This window comes from Megascapheus bottae, chromosome 20 (genome assembly GCF_031878675.1).
Source record: "Megascapheus bottae isolate mThoBot1 chromosome 20, mThoBot2.hap1, whole genome shotgun sequence".
In the NCBI taxonomy this organism is placed as follows: domain Eukaryota; kingdom Metazoa; phylum Chordata; class Mammalia; order Rodentia; family Geomyidae; genus Megascapheus; species Megascapheus bottae.
The window spans coordinates 26647095-26665460 of NC_143528.1; the positions used below are offsets into that span (position 1 = coordinate 26647095).

Sequence of the window (18366 nt, forward strand, 5' to 3'; positions counted from 1 at the left end):
CACTCAGGTGTTTGGGCCTGTAGGGATGTGTGTAGTAATCTCAAATGACTAAGAAAGCTCATCTGAGGCTCTTCTGACCACAATATTAGCAATGACTGAACTTTTAGGAAAAAGAATTTGGATCGGGTACGAGGAGAAAATGTCTGTGAATTAATCATAATTATCTTTCTGGAAGTACTCTGAAAGCATATGTCACTTTTTATTGTCACGACACATTTTAAAATCTAACTTTATGACAAATATAAAAATAAGATGAAAGAGCAAGATCAGAGGGCTAGGGGTGGAGCTCTGCAATGGAGGACTTGCCTAATGTGCCGGCAGCCCTGGGCTCCATTCTCAGCACAGAAAAGAAACCAGGTAAGTTGTTCTGCTATATGGAAAATTACATGAGGATGTGCATTTTGTGCTTTATGCGGAAACTTAGGTAAATAGATTCCCACTAGTTTTCTCTTTATCATTTTATTAGAGAAGTGGTAATTGAAGAAGGCAGGTGGGTGAGCCTGTTCTCTTTTGGTCATAACAAAAATGTGGAAACATAGATTCTTGCTTTGTAGGATAGCTACTGACTCTAGAATTTGCACCCTTAGATTGGCACTTGATTTTTTTTCTTTTTTAAAAAATATTTATTGTAAGGCTGAGGTACAAAGGGGTTAAAGTTACATAAGTCAGGTAATGAGTATATTCCTTTTTGAACAATGTCAGGTAATGAGTATATTTCTTTTTGAACAATGTCACCTATTCCCTCATTTTCTCACTGTTTTTTTTTCCATCCTAACCCGCCTCTCCCACAAACTGTATAGTTGGTTTTCAACATAGTGTCTAGTAAGTCTCACTGATGAAATAGTTTACCATTTGTCCCATCATTTCTGAACTACCCTTTAATATCCCCAAAGAACAGAAATCAAAAACCATGACAAATAGAAAAAGAACACACACACACACACACACACACACACACACACACACACACACACACACCACAAGAAAGTAAAGTAACAACAACAAAAAAAAACCTCTTGTTTCCATGTCTTAGAGTTCATTCAATAAACATCATTTTCTATGGTCACATACACATAGCTATTTGCCTTTGTGATTCTCTTCTAAGAATATCCTCCTCTGGTCTCACTATGTCCTAATGTAGTTTTTTGTCTTTTACAATCCATTGAGTTTACTTGTACGTTTATAGGCACATTCTAAGTACTACAAATAAGGGAAACCATGTTTCCTTGGCTCTGGCTTATTTTGATTAATATAATTTTTTTCAAAGTCTTTCCATTTCCTTATAAGTGAGACAATGACATTCTTTCTGGTTGAAGCATAGAATTCTGTTTTGTTTATATATTGTATTTTCTTGATCCCTTCATCCACTGAAGGAAATGTGGGTTGATTCTATAACTTAGCTATGGTAAACAAGGCTGCAACAAACATGACCATACTGGTAGCTTTAGTGTGTCTTTGTTTGTGGTCAGTTGAAGAAATGCCCAGAAATGGAATTGCTAGATTATTAAAGAAAAAAAAAAAGCTCTATGTTTTGAGGACCCTCTCTCTATACTGTTTTCCAGAGTGGTTGAACAAGTTTACATTCCCACCAAGAGTGTAGTAGTGTTTCCTTTTGCCCACATCCCTGCCAGCATCTGTTATAGTTAGATTTCTTGATAATGGCCATTGTAACTGCGGTGAGGTAGAATCTCAATGTAGTTTTGATTTACATGTTTTAATGGGCAGAGCTATTAAACATTTTTTTTCACATGTCTATTGGCCATTCTTCTGAGAAGTCTCTCCTTAAATCTTTAGCCTAGTTCTTAATTGTGTTATTGCTTGTTTTTGGAAGGTTAATTTTTGATCTCTTAAGTATATTTTAGATATGAAGCCCTTGTCTGATGAATAGCTAGTAAAAATCTTCTCCCATTCTGTAGGCTTTCTATTATCTATATTATTCTGTTTATTGCTAGCTATGTCCTTGCCATACAGAAACTCTTCAGTTTGATGTAGTTCTATTTGTCTAGTCTTTCTTTGATTTGTTGTGATTCTGTATCTTTACTTAGGAAACTTTGACCCATGCCTAAGAGCCCTAGTGTTTCCCCTATACCTTCCTGTAATATTTACAGAATGTCTGGTCTTAGATTGAGATCTTTGCCACTTGGAATTGATTCTGGTGCAGGGTGACATATAAGGGTCCAAATTCAGTTTTCTTCACCACCATTAAGTTTTCTTCCAGCACCATTTTTTTTCTCTTTTTACATTTTTTTATTGTAATTAATAACAGGGTTACATGATATTTGCCAGATAGGAGGTGCATTAATTCACATACATTGATACCCTTCCACATGTCTTGGGCCCATTACCCTCCCCCCCCACCGTCTCGGTTTCATATTGTTACAGTATCTCACTTTGTTATCTGATATATTGAATTTATTTGTATTTGGTTATTTGAAATTTGATAGGGAAGGGGGGAAAACCAGCACCATTTTTTGAAGAGGCTGTCTTTCCTCCATCCTTAGTTTTTGGCTCCCTTTTCAAATATTATGATAATTAGTTTTTTTAAATTGACTTCTTTTTATCATTTCTATTTCTAATCCACTATACACAGCTTCTATTCATTTAGAAGAAAAGTGTTTGCAGATTCTCTGGAATTGTTTTGTCTTAAAGAAATTTCAGTTTGGATTATTTCATTTTTCATAAATTAAAGATGTTATGGTTAGCTCTTACAATATAGAAAGATTAAGTAAAAATAATGTAGAAATAGAATTTTATAATTATTTCTAAGTGTCTTTCTCTTCCATTCTAAGAGAAGTACAAAAGTAATTTTCAGTTATTTCAGTGCTTTATATATACATACATTTTATATAAATAATCTCCTCAGTCAGGGGTTATATAGTGTTATTATTACCTTGAATTATCTTAATATTTTATGTGGGTGGAAATTCTCTCTCTACTGGTTAAGTTTTTATAAATTTATAGTCATAACAGACATAGATTTGTTACTTGTAGACATCATTTATTTTGAAAATAGCAATTTTAAATTCTTATAATAGGTCTGTAATAACTACTGAAAATACTAAAATTTTTAATGTAAAAGTTCCAATTTTTATCACAAATAGAAGATTTCTTATAATGTTAAATACACCAGCATTTCTTTAAAAAATTATTGCAAAGGTAATGTACAAAGGGTTTACAGTTACCTAAGTCAGGTAATACATGTCTTTTTCAATATTGTCATTCCCTCCCTCATGTTTTCTCATCTTTTACCTCCTGACCTGTCTTCCTCCAGGTTGTATAATTCATTTCAGATATAATGTATAGTGAGTATTACTGCTGAATTGTTTTTCTACCACTTCAGTACTTCCCCTTACCCTCCCCAAATCAGATAAACTTATATACAAAAGAAAGCAGGTATAGAAATCAAAAACAGAGACAAAGGGAATAAATGAAAGATAAAGGAAAAAAAGAAGTGCAAACAGTTTCCATTTCTTGAAGTTCATTTCAAAGAGTACATTTTTATATGTACATTTTATATGATCATGTACACATAGCTATTTAGCCCTTGTGATCGTCTCCCAAGAATATCTTCCTTTGGTCTCAATGTGGGAACATTTAGAGTCACCAGCATTTCTTTTGAGCATACTCTTGTATGGCCATAGCCCTTTGATTTGTTGCTACTATTGTTCTTAAATCTTCTAATGCAATGACAACAAAATCATTTCCTTGTGTATGAGAATCATTCGCCAGCAACTAGGCCCTATAATGATCCTTATATTAGCAAAACTCCTTAAGAGGTGGAAAGAAATCCTTCTCCCTGTACCAGGGGTCTGGTGCATTGTTTTTATGCATTCCAATTGAATTTTTTTACAATAGTACTACATTCTCCATTGCACTTAAATAATAGGATAATAGGACTTCATTAGTTATGTATTTTCTCCAAGTTTGTGCTTTGTATTATTTATGTTCTTGGTAAAAGACATTTTCTTAAAGTGATTGACTACTTAGTGGATACATTTATTCTTCTTAAAAGACTTTAACATATTTTCTGCTGCAAAACACTAGCATTTCTGAAAGAAAATAATTAACAACTATAATCGTTTTTTAATTACCTTACATACATTGTTTTTTTTTTCTTGTGTTTGGAAAACTTGGAATTGAGCACATGAGGAATACATACCAGGCAACTTATCAGTTAAGTGAATCCCCTAGCCTGTATATAATATAATAATAAATAATAAAACCATGATGTGACAAGAACAATATTCCAAAGCTCCTTGTCAGGCACTTAAGGCAAAATGAGAGGTTCTGAAGTACTTTATTAGCACAGAGGAAAAGGAGTGGATAAATGAGAAAGAGAGGAGAGAAGAAATAAAACGAAGGGAGAAGATAAAAAGAAGAGAAGGAAGAGGATGAAGAAAAAATACAGAAGTATTTAGTATTCATATATACTAAATATGTGTGAGTCTCAAAAATAATTTGGATGACTAAAGAAACAGAAAATAATACAGAATTATACTGAATATATGTAATATAGAATTTTCTATGGTGGTTTCCTGATTGGGGGGGTGTAGAAAGATGGAGTTTCAATCAAGAGGCACAAGAAAAGCATTCAAGTGATATGTTTGCTCCTTATCATGATTTTGGTCATGGTCTCCTTTATGTACACAAGTCAAAACTTATCTAATTATAAGTTAGTTATACAGCTTTTTTTTTTTTTTACAAGCATGTCAATCAAATAAAGCTGAGAAAAGAAAACTTGGTTTGTAAATGACAGATACTGAGTTATGTGGTCTTGGAATTAATATTTGAAAATGAAAATCATACAAGAGGAGAGATTTTTCCAGGATAGCACTGAAAATGTCATTAGCTTTTTACCAAAGGACACATCAACATAATGACATTTCAAAAAATTACAAACAAGTTCTGTCAGGTGTGCTTGCATGGTCCTCTCATGACGTCACTCTGGAGGCTGAGCAAAGAAGACCATGAGTTTGAGTCTATCTTAAGTTACGTAGTGGAATCTTATCTTATCTCAAAAAACAGATTATAGATGGTGATCTGTAATCCTAGCTAATCAGGAAGCTGAGCTCTGAAGATTGCAGTTCAAAACCTGTCCAAGAAAGCCTGAGACTCTTATCTCCAGTTAACTCTCAACAGGCTTGAAGTAGACCTATGGCTCAAGAGGTATAAAACTCAAGGACAGGGCCGGGAGTTTGGCCTAGTGGTTAAAAGTGCTTGCCTAGCATGCATGAAGACCCGGGTTCGATTCCTTGTACCACATACATAGAAAAAAAGCCAGAAGTGGTGCTGAGGCTCAAGTGGTAGAGCTCTAGCCTTGAGAAAGTCCAAGGACAGGGCTCAAGCCCTGAGCTCAAGCCCAGGACTGGCAAAAAAAAAAAAAAAAAAAAAAAAAAAAACAACTCAAGGACAGCATCCCCAGGCCTTGAGTTGAGTTTGAGCTCCAAACTGCCCCCCCCCCCCCCACACACACAAAGTGGTGATGAGATTTTTGCTTTTGTTTGTTGGTTTTTTTTCAATTTGGGCTACATTAAAATACCACCTTTAAAGAAAAAAAAAATGCAGTTTGTACTTTCTTATGAACACAGCAGTATTTGTTTTACCTCTGTGATACCTTGAGCTAGCTTGAGTTCACCTCCGCATAGGTAGGAAACATTCATTCAAACTGCATCTTCGATAATATTTATGAACAATGACTTTGTGCTTTTTGTGGCTGTGTCAACTAGCTTATCACTATTAAGGTTCACATTATATTTCCTGCAGTATGTGGACGCCATTCCACAACCACAGCCTTTGTTTCTTACATTTGAGGAATGAGGAAATCAAAGCCTAGCTTTTATGAACTAGAAATAGGAACAGCTAGTCACAACTTTTGGGCACTGAAACAGGAACAGCTGGTCAGGATTTATTCCCTATACCTCACTAACCTATGTACCCTGAGGACACATCTAAACTCTTGCTGACTAAAGCTGATGGGCTTAATTAACTTTCACATTTTACTTAACCAAAACAATAGCAAAGGAACCGACAGTACTTTAGATAGTACTTTGAGATCACCATGTAGACACATTCTAAGTGATCTACCATACTTGGGGATTTAATGAACTGCTCTTGAGCTAACTTATTTTATAAATTGTGAGCTGGACGGCACCCAGGGAGTGGTTATATCCTACATTGATTGCTGAACTTTGGCCTCACACTCTCAACTGATTGAGATTGCTCTGGGACTTGTTAACAATCTGGGTGGAGCAGGCACAGTCAGCAGAATAATTTAGTATTATTAGCATGACATTTGGTACTAATGTCATCATAATTATGGATCGCTGTTTCTTGACTCAGAAAAATTGCAAACAAGTGTGAAGAGAAGTTTCCCTAAGATTTTAGTTAAAAATCAAAATTTGAAATTGATTCTAGCAAGCTATGCACTGTTGGTTTATGCCTATGATTCTACACCAGATGCTGAGATCTGAGGATCAGGATTTAAAGCCACCCTGTGCAAGAAATATTGCGAGATTCTTATCTCCAATTAACTACCATAAAGCCAGAAGTGGAGATGTAGTAAAAGTGGTAGATAACAAAAATGTGTAACAACAACAACAAAAACAGCTCAGGGACAGCACCCAAGTTCTGTGTTCAAGCCCCAGGAGCAGCATACAAAAGAAAGTAAAACAAAAGACTAGCTAAATTTGACTACTGAACTATGATAACTTGATCCTAATGGTTACTACAGTAAAATTAACCTTTCTTGTTTTGTTTTTCTTTGAGTAGCTGAGCTAGACATAGTGTTGAGGCAATGCTATGCTATAGATATAGTAGTAACCTTTTTGGCCACCAAGTTAGTGTTCTATCTATTATATATGTGGGCAGTTAAAAATTAATTTTATAATTGGTTAAATCTTGTTACCTATATAATTAGGAAAGGAAATACAATGACACTATAAATTGTTATTTTGGTATTTAGTCTCCAAGTCACAGAGAAATAATATCTAGCCATCACTAGAGCTTTATACCAAAGGAAACTAATCTTTAATTTTCTTAACCTTTTAGAGGCACCATAGAAGATATATTTTCATAGGAAACTGTATTCTAATTTTCAAACAAGCCTAATAAAACCCACAGTCCTTCAAGATCCTTCAAAATCCTTTAGCTATTTAGAAGCTTTTTAAAATGTTGAGTGTATGCCCCTTAAAATCTAGACTTAAAAAACTGAGAATTAGATGGTAGCTTACTGACTTGTAAAAAGGTACTTCCCAGCTGAGGGCCGTGGCTCATATCTATAATCCTAGCTACTTAGAAAGCTGAGATCTGAGGATCGTGGTCCAAAGCCAGCAGGTAAAACTTTTCTCTCCAGTTAACCACCAGAAACCTGGGAGTGGTGCTGTGGTTCAGGGGTAGGGAAGTGGCCTTGAGCTCAGGTACAGCACCCAGGCCCAGAGTTCAAGTCCCACAACCAACAGAAAAAAAAAAAGGCACTTCCCTTCTTATTTTTAGATGACATAAATTTCTCTTGATCTTTCAGAAATCCAAGAAGGCATATCTATTTTTGGATGTCCCCTAGATTCCTAAATGTAACGAACCTACAAAAAGTTCTAGACCATTACTAGGCCTGTGGAGAATAAGCTACATTAACACTACTAAGTTCCATAAAGTTGTTTAAGTTTATTTTGCCATATTTTTCTGACCAGTCTTAAAGTAGAATGCTCCTACATTCTTGACATGTACATTTATTATTTTGTTGTAGACCTGAAGAACTGTTAGAAAAAAATGAATTGTACAAGAGGGCTCCATTGTCATATTTGCAACATGCCTATTGGTCAAAATCATCATCCCCCACCCCCACCCCAACCTTTGCATTATTTCCCCATACATTTTTTTCATAGCTTGTTTTCTTTTGTTGTTTGTTTCAGGACTCATGCCTGTTGCACAACAGCCTGTTTACTGTGCTTCAAAGCATGGAATAATTGGATTTACCCGCTCAGCTGCGGTGAGGATATTCTCAGCACAGAATCTCTTTTTCTCTTTGTGTACCTGCATATAAAACCCAAACTTTACAAAATAGAAGTAAATAACTCCCAACGTCAATACATATGCCATTTACTTCCATCTTTATAATAAAAGTTACTTTTCAGATCTCACAAAGGAAAGATTAATAATGACATAGTCATTGTTTTAAAATTGACTGTAAGTTTGAACATTATTAACTTCAGGCTATTCTAAGTAGAACAGGCTATAGGCACTTGACATTATGTGTTACTGGAGATTCAACATAAATGGTACATGCACATGTGCATGGAAGGAGAAGCAAGACCAGACACCAACTCCATGGAGGCCTGGGGTGAGATACACAGACTTTAGAAAAGTACATTACATCAGACTGCCCAAGTGTGTTGATAGCATAAAGCGAGACTTGCCTTTTTACAGCTGACAAAGAGTCAGCTACAGCTGCACCTGGCTGGCAAGGGAAAGGTACCAGGAATTTAAGCAGGAGCCAGACCAAAAGGGACGTGACCAAGACTGTGATCTGGGATTGTACACTAATTGCAGTTTTCAATAGGCTTTGAAAAACAAGAGTGACAAGGTCAGATTTCCACTGTTAAGAAAACCATTCTGCCTGATATTTGGACAATGCCTTCTAAAGTGTAAGTGTAGAAAAAGAAGGAACAATCAGAAGGACTCTTCGTGATGTGTCTAGGTTACATAGAGAGGAGCTAGAGAAGTAGAGTTTCATTGTTAACAAGAGGCAAAATACTAGAGGACAGAAAAATAAATATGTCAATATTAATGTTCAATCAAAACAAAGATAGGATGTCTGCAGGCAGATTAGAAATGACTATTTCATTGGTGAAATACAAACTGAAAGCCAAGGATTTTATTGCAAAGCCAAATAAATCTTCAAGATCTAAAAAGTTGAGATTAAAATTAGTAAAACTTGAAAATTCCCTAGTCAGTTCTCATTGTTCACAGGATTTGTGTTTTATTAAGTTGCTTGAGAACACTTGATTCAGTCATTACCAATCTTTTTGCTTCTGGCAGAAAGATAGGAGTTTCTCTTAAGCATGAGATCACATAATAGTTTTATTAGCCACTCAAGAAATCATCTTGTTTTACATAAATTGTAATTTAAAGAAATTCATTTTCTATATATTAAGTGAAAATTGAACTTGAGAAGAATAGCACTGGTAACCTGTGCCTGAATAAAATTTTATCTAACACGTAAATTTGCTCCAACGCAGAAATATGATACAGCACTTCTAAACCATGCACAAGGACCATTGTAAACAGCAAAATCACACACATACAAAAAAAAATTTTAAGGGCTGCCCTGTGTATGTCCATAAGTGACCATAAAAGCTGGAGTTATAACAGCAAAGATACGGAACCAATCCAGATGCTCCTCAGGTGATGATTGGATCAACAAGATGTGGTATTTATGCACAATGGAATTCTATGCTGCCATTAGAAAAAAAAACAATGTCACCCCATTTGTAAGGAAATGGAAAGACTTGGAAAAAAGCACATTAAGTGAAGTAAGCCAAACTCAAAGGAACATAGACTCAATGATTTCCTTCATTTGGCATAATTAGTATAAATCTTGGACTCTGCTAGCAGAGGTTTACAATAGGGAAAAACCTAGATATATAAGGCCATACAGCATGAGGCTAAATGAAAGGACCTCCAGGATATAGAAACAAGAGCCATATAATGTGTGATTGTTGTTCTCATCTCTTTTGTTGTCCCTTGGATATCTCATATTGTTACAGTATCTTACCTTGCTATCTGATATAGTGTATATATGTTTATTTGTTTATTTGAAATCGGATAGGGAAGGGGGAAACAAGATGAGGGGTGGGGGTGGGGGGAGGGAAATGGAACCAACCAAAACATGAGAAAGGGTATCAATGTTTGTGAAGTAATGCATGTTCTATCTGATGAATATAATGTAACCCTTCTATTAATTACAATAAAAAATATTAAAGAAAAGAAGCTGGGGTTATAATTAAGTTTTAACAAATAAGCAAGCACAAACCTCAAATATACATATTCATATGTAGATTATATAATATATATCATATGTCATAAATCATGTATATTATATATCATATATTTATAATGAAGAACAACTATATTTTGTTTTATAAATAAAACATAAAAAATGATAAATTGAGTATAAAGACAATAAATATGTGTCTTAACGTGCTTGTATTATCTTTCAGATAGAAAAAAATTATTGAGTATTTTGAGAGTCAGTTAAGTTCCAAAAGTTTTACACTAAATATGCTACAACAAATATTCTCTGTTATACAGCCACCGCATTTCTTCTTGAAAGCAACTTTAGGATTTCCATTTAAACTTCAACTTCTTAGGCTCAGCCTCCTGAACAGTTCAGTAGACAGGAGCAATTTAGACAGCTAAAGAGTGTCAGGAGTCGCCCAGTCACCTTGTTTTCTGGAAAAATCAACTAGATGGGATATTCAAGAAATGATGTAATATTTTGAGTACTGTTCTTTTACTATATTTATGCTTACCAGTCACTGTTATTCAATAGAAATGATATCTTATTAGTATGTTTTATATTTGTAACTTCAATTTCAGTTTATCTTACTGTATTTTATAAAGTTTCTGAAACCTACAACCTTCTGTTTCTGATTGGCAGATGGCTGCTAACCTTATGAAGAGCGGTGTAAGGCTGAATGCCATCTGTCCAGGCTTTGTCAACACCCCCATTCTCAAATCTATTGAAAAAGAAGAAAACATGGGACAATATATAGAATACACCGATCATATAAAGGATATGATGAAATACTTTGGAATTTTGGAGTAAGTGATTCTGAGCAAAATATTTTCTAGACAAACAGTAAAAGAGGGAACTTTGCTAATAATTTTCCATATATTTTTATTGTAATTAATAAAAGGGTTACATTATATTCATCAGATAGACGGTACATTACTTCATAAATATTGATACCCTTTCTCATGTCCTGTTTCCCATTTCCCTCCCTCCCTCCCGTCCATAACTTGATTTCCCCCCTTGCCTCTCCTATTTCAAACAACCAATTAAGCATATATAAAATATATCAGATAACAAGGTGAAATATTGCAACAATATGAGGTAACCAAAGGACAGCAAAAGAGATGAGAGATAACATAGCAAGTTAAGAACAACAATCACTCATTATATGGCTTTTGTTTCTATATCCTGGAGGTCCTTTCATTTAGCGTCATACTACATGGACTTATGTATCTAGATTTTGTTCTATTGTAAATCTCTGCTAGGAGAGCCCAAGGTTCCTACTGATTATGACAAATGAGGGAAACCATTGAGCCTATGTTCCTTTGAGTCTGGCTTACTTCACTTAATATGATTTTTTCTAAGTCTTTCCATTTCCTTACAAATGAGGCAATGCCATTCTTTCTGACAGCAGCATAGAATTCCATTGTGTACAAATACCACATCTTGTTGATCCACTATCAACTGAGGGGCATCTGGGTTGGTTACATATCTTTGCTATGGCAAATAGTTCTGCAATGACCGTGGTTGTGCTAGTGGATTTAGTATGTCCTTGTTTCTGGACGATTGGGTAAATGCCAAGTAGTGGAATTGCTGGGTGATAGGGGAGCTCTATGTTTATTCTTTTGAGAAACTGCCATACTGCTTTCCATAGTGGTTGAATGAGTTTGCACTCCCACCAACAGTGTAGTAGTGATTCCTCCTGGCCACATCCCCTCTAGCATCTGTTGTTATTAGATATCTTGATCCTGGCCATTCTAATTGGAATGAGATGGAATCTTAGAGTTGTTTTGATTTGCATTTCTTTTATGACCAGACATGTTGAGCATTTCTTCATGTGTCTATAGGCCATTTTTATTTCATCTTCAGAGAAGACTCTCTTTAAGTCTTTGGCCCATCTTGTAATGGGATGGTTGTTTCTATGGAGATTAGTTTTGGAGTGCTTCATTTTTTTGAGCTGTCGATATATTTTAGATATGAGGCCTTTGTCCGTTGTATGGTTAGTGAAGATCTTCTCCTACACTGTAGGCTTTCTAGTTAATTTCTTTGCTGATAATTTTAAGAAAATAAAGCAAGCTTCAAAATTTGGGCTGGCAAATTTTAAAATTAAAAATCAGGGCAGATTCTGTATTCAATGTCTTTATCCATTATAAATTCTATTTGGAAATATAGACAGTGACATCAGCCAAAATTTTATTCCTGGTATGTTGAAAGTGATATTTTGTAACTTTTGAGTCATGTTCAAGTGTGACTGGTGAAATTGTTTATGGTCCCATGACTTCAGCCATTTCCATAAAAATAGTCCTCTCTCACACACACACACACATACACTCAGGGAATTGTGCCTTAGTTTAGGTAACTGACACATTCACAACACAGAATCACAGCTCTCACTTATTTTATATCTTTTATATTCTTTTACTTGGCTGTTTGTTTATATCAGCAAGTTTTTAAATTTATTTTTATTTTATTTTTATTGTTGAGGTAGTATATAGAGAGGGGTTACAGTTATATTCACCAGGTTGTCGACGCATTACTTCTCACACATTGATACCCCTTCTCATGTTTCCCTCTCCCCCTCACAATCATCTTGTTTTCCCCCCTTCCCTATTTCAAATAAACATATATACGATATATCAGGTTAACGAAGTCAGAAACAGTAACAATATGAGATTAACCAAAGGGCAAGAAAAGAGAAATAACATAGTATATTAAGAACAACAATCACACAAAATAAAGCTTTTGTTTCAGTATCCTAACGATCCTTTCATTTAGTCTCATCCTATAGGATATAAATGCCAAGAGTGAAATTGCTAGGTCATAGAGGAGCTCTGTGTTTAGTCTTTTGATAAATCACCATTCTGCTTTTCATAGTGGTTGAATGAGTTTACACTCCCTCCAACAGTGTAGTAGTGATCCCTCCTGGTCACATTCCCTCCAGCACCTGTTGTTGTTAGATTTCTTGATCATGGCAATTCGAACTGGAGTAAGGTAGAATCTCAAAGTTGTTTTGATTTGCATTTATTTTATGCCCAGAGATGTAGATATATTTTAGATAAGAGGCCTTTGTCTGTTGTATGGCTAGTGAAGATCTTCCTCCACTCTGTGGGCTATTTAACTTACTATGTCCTTTGCATACAGAAGCCCTGCCGATTAATGCAGTCCCATTTATCCAAACTTTCCTTAATTTGTTGTGTTTCTGGGTCTTTATCTAAAAAATTTCAACCTGTGCCAAGGAGACCTAATGTATCTCCTATTCTTTCTTGTAAAGTTTTCAGAGTATGTGCTTTTTACCTCAAGGTTTTTCATCCATTTGGAGTTAATCCTGGTGTAGGGTGACATGGAAGGAGTCACAGCTCTCACTTTGAAGTAACAGACCTATGACCTATGACTTTGACTATCTAACCTCTAAACCCTCCATTTTCACATGTAAATTTGGGATAATACTAAAACAAACCTAGAGACTTTCAATAGCAAATGGTAAATAAATAAATATGTAAATAAATAAGATGTCCAAGAAATGCTATTATTTTCTGTACTAGAGATTGAAGTCAAGTCCTACAAACACTACAGTCAAGTGCTTTGACTTTGAGCTGACCTTGACAGTCCAAAAAATGCTGTTTGTACCTCATCTTATTTCTCCTCTCATACATTTCTTTTTTTCTCATAACATTTCTGTCTCATCAATCTATAATCTACTGATTTGATAAAGATAAGGAAATGATTTTTTTCTCAATGCTAGTAATGGCTATCAATATGTCTTCGAGTGACAAAGAAGTAGAGATGAAAATCTACAGCTAACTTTATTATCATATTCTTTACTTAATGTCACTCTTTGATTCAAAACTGGCAGTAACAACAGTTTAATGACATACAGACCCCTATTACTTAATCAAGACTGTAGACTCTTCCAAGTCTGATGCAAAATGAGAAAATACCTGTTCTTCAGTTTTAAAGTACATATTTTTAAATTTTAGCCCATCAATGATTGCCAATGGATTGATAACCCTCATTGAAGATGATGCTTTAAATGGTGCTATTATGAAGATCACACCTTCTAAAGGAATTCATTTTCAAGACTATGATTCACCTCCGTCTCTTGCAGTAATAACTGAAAACAAGCACAAATGACTTACATTCTGACCATATTTCCATTTTAATGTTGCTTTTTCAGTGGTATACTATACTCGGAATATTTCCTTCATGTGTTTGATGTCAATTTTTTTCTAATAATTACTGAAGTCTGCATAAAAATTATGATGCATTATCATCAAAATAGGATGCAAACCAAAGCTAAATTGTGACATAAGGTCTCAGTAATGATTAAAACAAAGGCTATGCAATAATCAAGGAATATCCTTCCTTTCTGGAAATTGTTTTCCAGAAATTCATTTTAAAGGAGATACTTGAATTGTTATTTAAATCAAAACACTTTTATTGAAACTTACCTTATTTCTATGTTCATGCTTCAAAGCAGAAAGCTACTACATGACACATTTTAGTACCAATAATTTTAAATTGTATATCAATTTTGACTGGATATTCATGTGCTTAAAGATGTAGCCTATTTGAGGGCCGGTAGTTAAGAAATAAATTACAGGCTTTCTACATGCAAATTAAAATTGGATTTATAAAAAAATGACAGAAAGTTATTAAGACTATTAAGATTGTTCCCAGCTTAATCTCAAGCCAGTGTAAAATATTTCTTTCCTCTTTGCTTCTAACTTTAATAACTTTGAGTTCAAAAATCTCAGGAATGCAACTTTTAGCAAATACAGCAAAATGTTTAATATTCCTAAAATTTTATATGTAATATATCCTTATTATAAGTGATACAAATGTATATTATCCTCGGATTGCTTCTTCGTTGATTTGTACTAATTTTGAAATCACCTACTTTTCAATAAAATCCAAATTTTCTAATCTTGATAAGTTGTGTGTGTTTGTGTGTGTATAGAAATAAAATTAATTCTACCACAATTACCACTGAAAAAAATGATTCTTATATCACAAGAAAAACCCACAGAGGTAATAACATTTGTAATTTCACCCTTGTTTCTGTCAGATGATCTAAAATAGGGTTATTAATTAATCAACTTTGGTTAATGCTCTTTTCAAGTGGTAGTTGCTATAGGAAGAGTCACAGTACAAGGTTTATAAACCAATCATTTTCCTCACCTCAAAGGGAGTCATTATGCTTGAAAATTTCAGATATCCTAGCTTGAAGCAAAACTTGTCCCTAAGAGCTTGATAGGATTTCTAAGAGATACTATTTATCTTTCTCTGTTTAAATTTTGCAATAATGAACTACTGTCTTCATTTTTTCCTACTTATACTTTATTATATATGTTATTTTAAACCTATAAAATATTTGCAATTAAGTATTACATTTGTTAGTTAGCCATATATTCGATTCATTTTAGCATGTTTTCTTTTTTCATATATTTTTATTATAATTAATAGAGGGGTTACAGTTATATTCACCAGATAGAAGGTGCATTACTTCACACACATTGATACTCCTCATGTTTTTGTCCCCATTTCTCCTCCCCCACCCCTCTTCTCATCTTGTTTTCCCCCTTCCCTTTCCTATCTCAAATAAATAAATGTATATACAATATGCCAGATAACAAGGTAAGATACTGTAACAATATGAGATAATCAAGGGACAACAAAAGAGACGAGAAAGAACTTAAGAACAACAATCACACATTATATAGCGCTTGTTTCCATATCCTGGAATTCCTTTCATTTATATGACCTTTTCATTCTATATGACCTTATGTACCTAGGTTTTGAGCTATTGTGATCCTCTGGTTGGAGACTCCTAGATGTGTACTAATATAATATTGCAGATCAGGGTCTGGCTTACTTCAATTAATATGATTTTTTCCCAAGTCCTTCCATTTCCTTACAAATGGGGCAGTGTCATTCTTTCTGACAGCAGCATAGAATTCCATTGTGTATAAATGCCATATCTTGTTGATCCACTCATCAGCTGAGGGGCATCTGGGTTGGTTCCATATCTTTGCTATGGTAAATAGTGCTGTGATGAACATCATTGTGCTAGTGGATTTAGTATGTCCTTGTTTCTGTACGATTGGGTAAATGCCAGGGAGTTGAATTGCCGGGTCATAGGGGAGCTCTATCTTTAGTCTTTTGAAGAACTGCCATTCTGCTTTCCATAGTGGTTGAACGAGTTTACACACTACTAAACTGTCTTCACTTTTTAAGGCATAATTTGAATATACAGAACTAGTCTAGAGCTGTATCTAGCATATTTGGCACACACTCAGAAATTATCATTAAGAAACATCTGATAAAGATAAATTAAGCCCAAATTTGTTTACATATTCTGCCTCTTAGCAATCAATGAATGGCAGATTTACATGTGACATCACTCATTATATGTATTTCCCATTGTAAAGTTACACTTAAACCTTTAATTCAATGTGTGAGAAGTAATAGGCTTACTGTCTGGTGAATATAACTGTAACCCCTTTACACATTACAATGAAAAAAATAGCCCTAAAGGGCCAGGAGTGTAGCTTTGTGGTATAGTGCTCGCCTAGCATGCACAAAGCCCTGGGTTCAACTCCTTAATACCACATACTCAGAAAAAGCCATTTTTTTTTCTTCAACCATTATTCAGAGTGTCAGAGTCTCCTCAAGATAAGGCCCAGTTATATCCCAACAATCTCATGCTGTCCTGTATAGTGTAGAAAATTTGAATTGGAAAACAGAATTTGGTGAATTAAGAATTATGCCTGCGATAACCTCTCTCATAGTTTAACTGTATTACAAATTTAATCCTTAGCAATGTACTTTGTGTTAGCTTTTCTATCATTGTGACAAATGCCTGACAAAAGCAAATTAAGAGGTTTCTGATCTCAGAATGTCATCCAGGATCAGTTTGGCTTGTTGCTTTCAACCTGTGGTAAGGTCAGAAATCATTTCAAGGAGCACATCGTGAAACAGAGCTACTCACCTCATGATGGCCAGGAAGCTCAGAGAAACAGTAGTAGGGAGTTAAGATCCCAATAACCCCACAAGATTGTTCTTCCAATGACTCAGTTTCCTCCTAGAATGCTCCACCTTCCAAAGTATTTCAACATTTTCCCATAGTGTCACAGAGTAAGCACCGAACCTTTTGAGTTTGGGGGGAATTATAGAATATTGCTTTTTTGCCTAATTTCAACATTAGCCTTTTAAGAATATCCAATTGGAAATAACACACCCTCCTCCTCCTCCTCCTCCCCCTTCCGTTCCTCCACCTCCTCCTCCTCCTCTTCTTCTTCTTCTTCTTCTTCTTCTTCTTCTTCTTCTTCTTCTTCTTCTTCTTCTTCTTCTTCTTCTATTCCTCCTCCTCCTCTTCCTCCTCCTCCTCCTCCTCCTCCTCCTCCTCCTCCTCCTCCTCCTCCTCCTTCTTCTTCTTCTTCTTCTTCTTCTTCTTCTTCTTCCTTTTCTTTTTTCTTCCTTTTCTTTATTATTATCATTAGTTATTATTATCTTTAAGTCATTTTACAAAGTAGTTGCTATTTAACAAAGCAGTTTATGAGTACAATCTTGATCAATGTCACTTATTTTCTCACCCATATTTAATACACCCTATCATCTGGTTTAAAATTCAAAAACAAGCTTCTTTTCAAAACTTGGGAGTTTTGTGCTCTTTTCATTATTGAACTCATTCACTTCCTCTCCAGAATTTCTTTCCTAAACAATTGTTCTCTGAAGATTATTGTGTAACCACAGTTGTCTGCAACAAACATTCACACATAATTTCATTTTCCCATAGAGCCAAAGTGCTATAAGCAATTGCTCCTGAATTTAATATAATTAAAATTATAAACATACATAGCTGATAAAATTTCCATACTAACATAACATAATTCTAGGGTAAAAATGTAAAAGCTATCAGAAATGCATACTTATTAAGGTAAGTGGGTTTTTTTTTCCTCAAGTAGTTCGTATATTCAAAGATAAACACTATTTGTTGGTAAGAAGCAGCTCCCATCCCTATATAAGTTTTAAGAAATCTAATTAGCTGAACAAGAAGAGTTTTGTTGCAATTGTGCTATTCAGTTCTTAAAACTGTCCTCTAACTTGTATGTCAAAAGCCCATAGCAATCTCACATGCAGGTGTCTATGTTTTGCAAAGCCATGCATTGGAAAGCAGGCAGTGTTCTTCTGAGAGGATTTATTATTCTGCCCTTTGAGACTAAATGTTTCTCAAGTCCTGGAAAGTACAACAGAATTGCTTGCCAAAGTATGTTAGATATGTCCAGCTAGCATGGCAGATCCACTCTTTCAAAAGAAAACCAGATCTTATCTGGTTTGTATGTGCCAGGTGAAAAGAT

General features: G+C 34.7%; 1 protein-coding gene across 1 annotated transcript in view; it reads left to right on the forward strand.

The window, feature by feature from the left end:
• Hpgd (15-hydroxyprostaglandin dehydrogenase) overlaps nt 1-14913 on the forward strand; it is a 29101-nt gene extending 14188 nt beyond the window's left edge. The window contains exons 5-7 of the mRNA XM_090353782.1: nt 7908-7984; nt 10655-10818; nt 13987-14913. Of these exons, the coding sequence (XP_090209908.1) occupies nt 7908-7984; nt 10655-10818; nt 13987-14140 (395 nt within the window). The 3' untranslated portion in view covers nt 14141-14913. The remainder of the gene's footprint in view (nt 1-7907; nt 7985-10654; nt 10819-13986) is intronic.
• Nucleotides 14914-18366: the final 3453 nt, after the last annotated feature.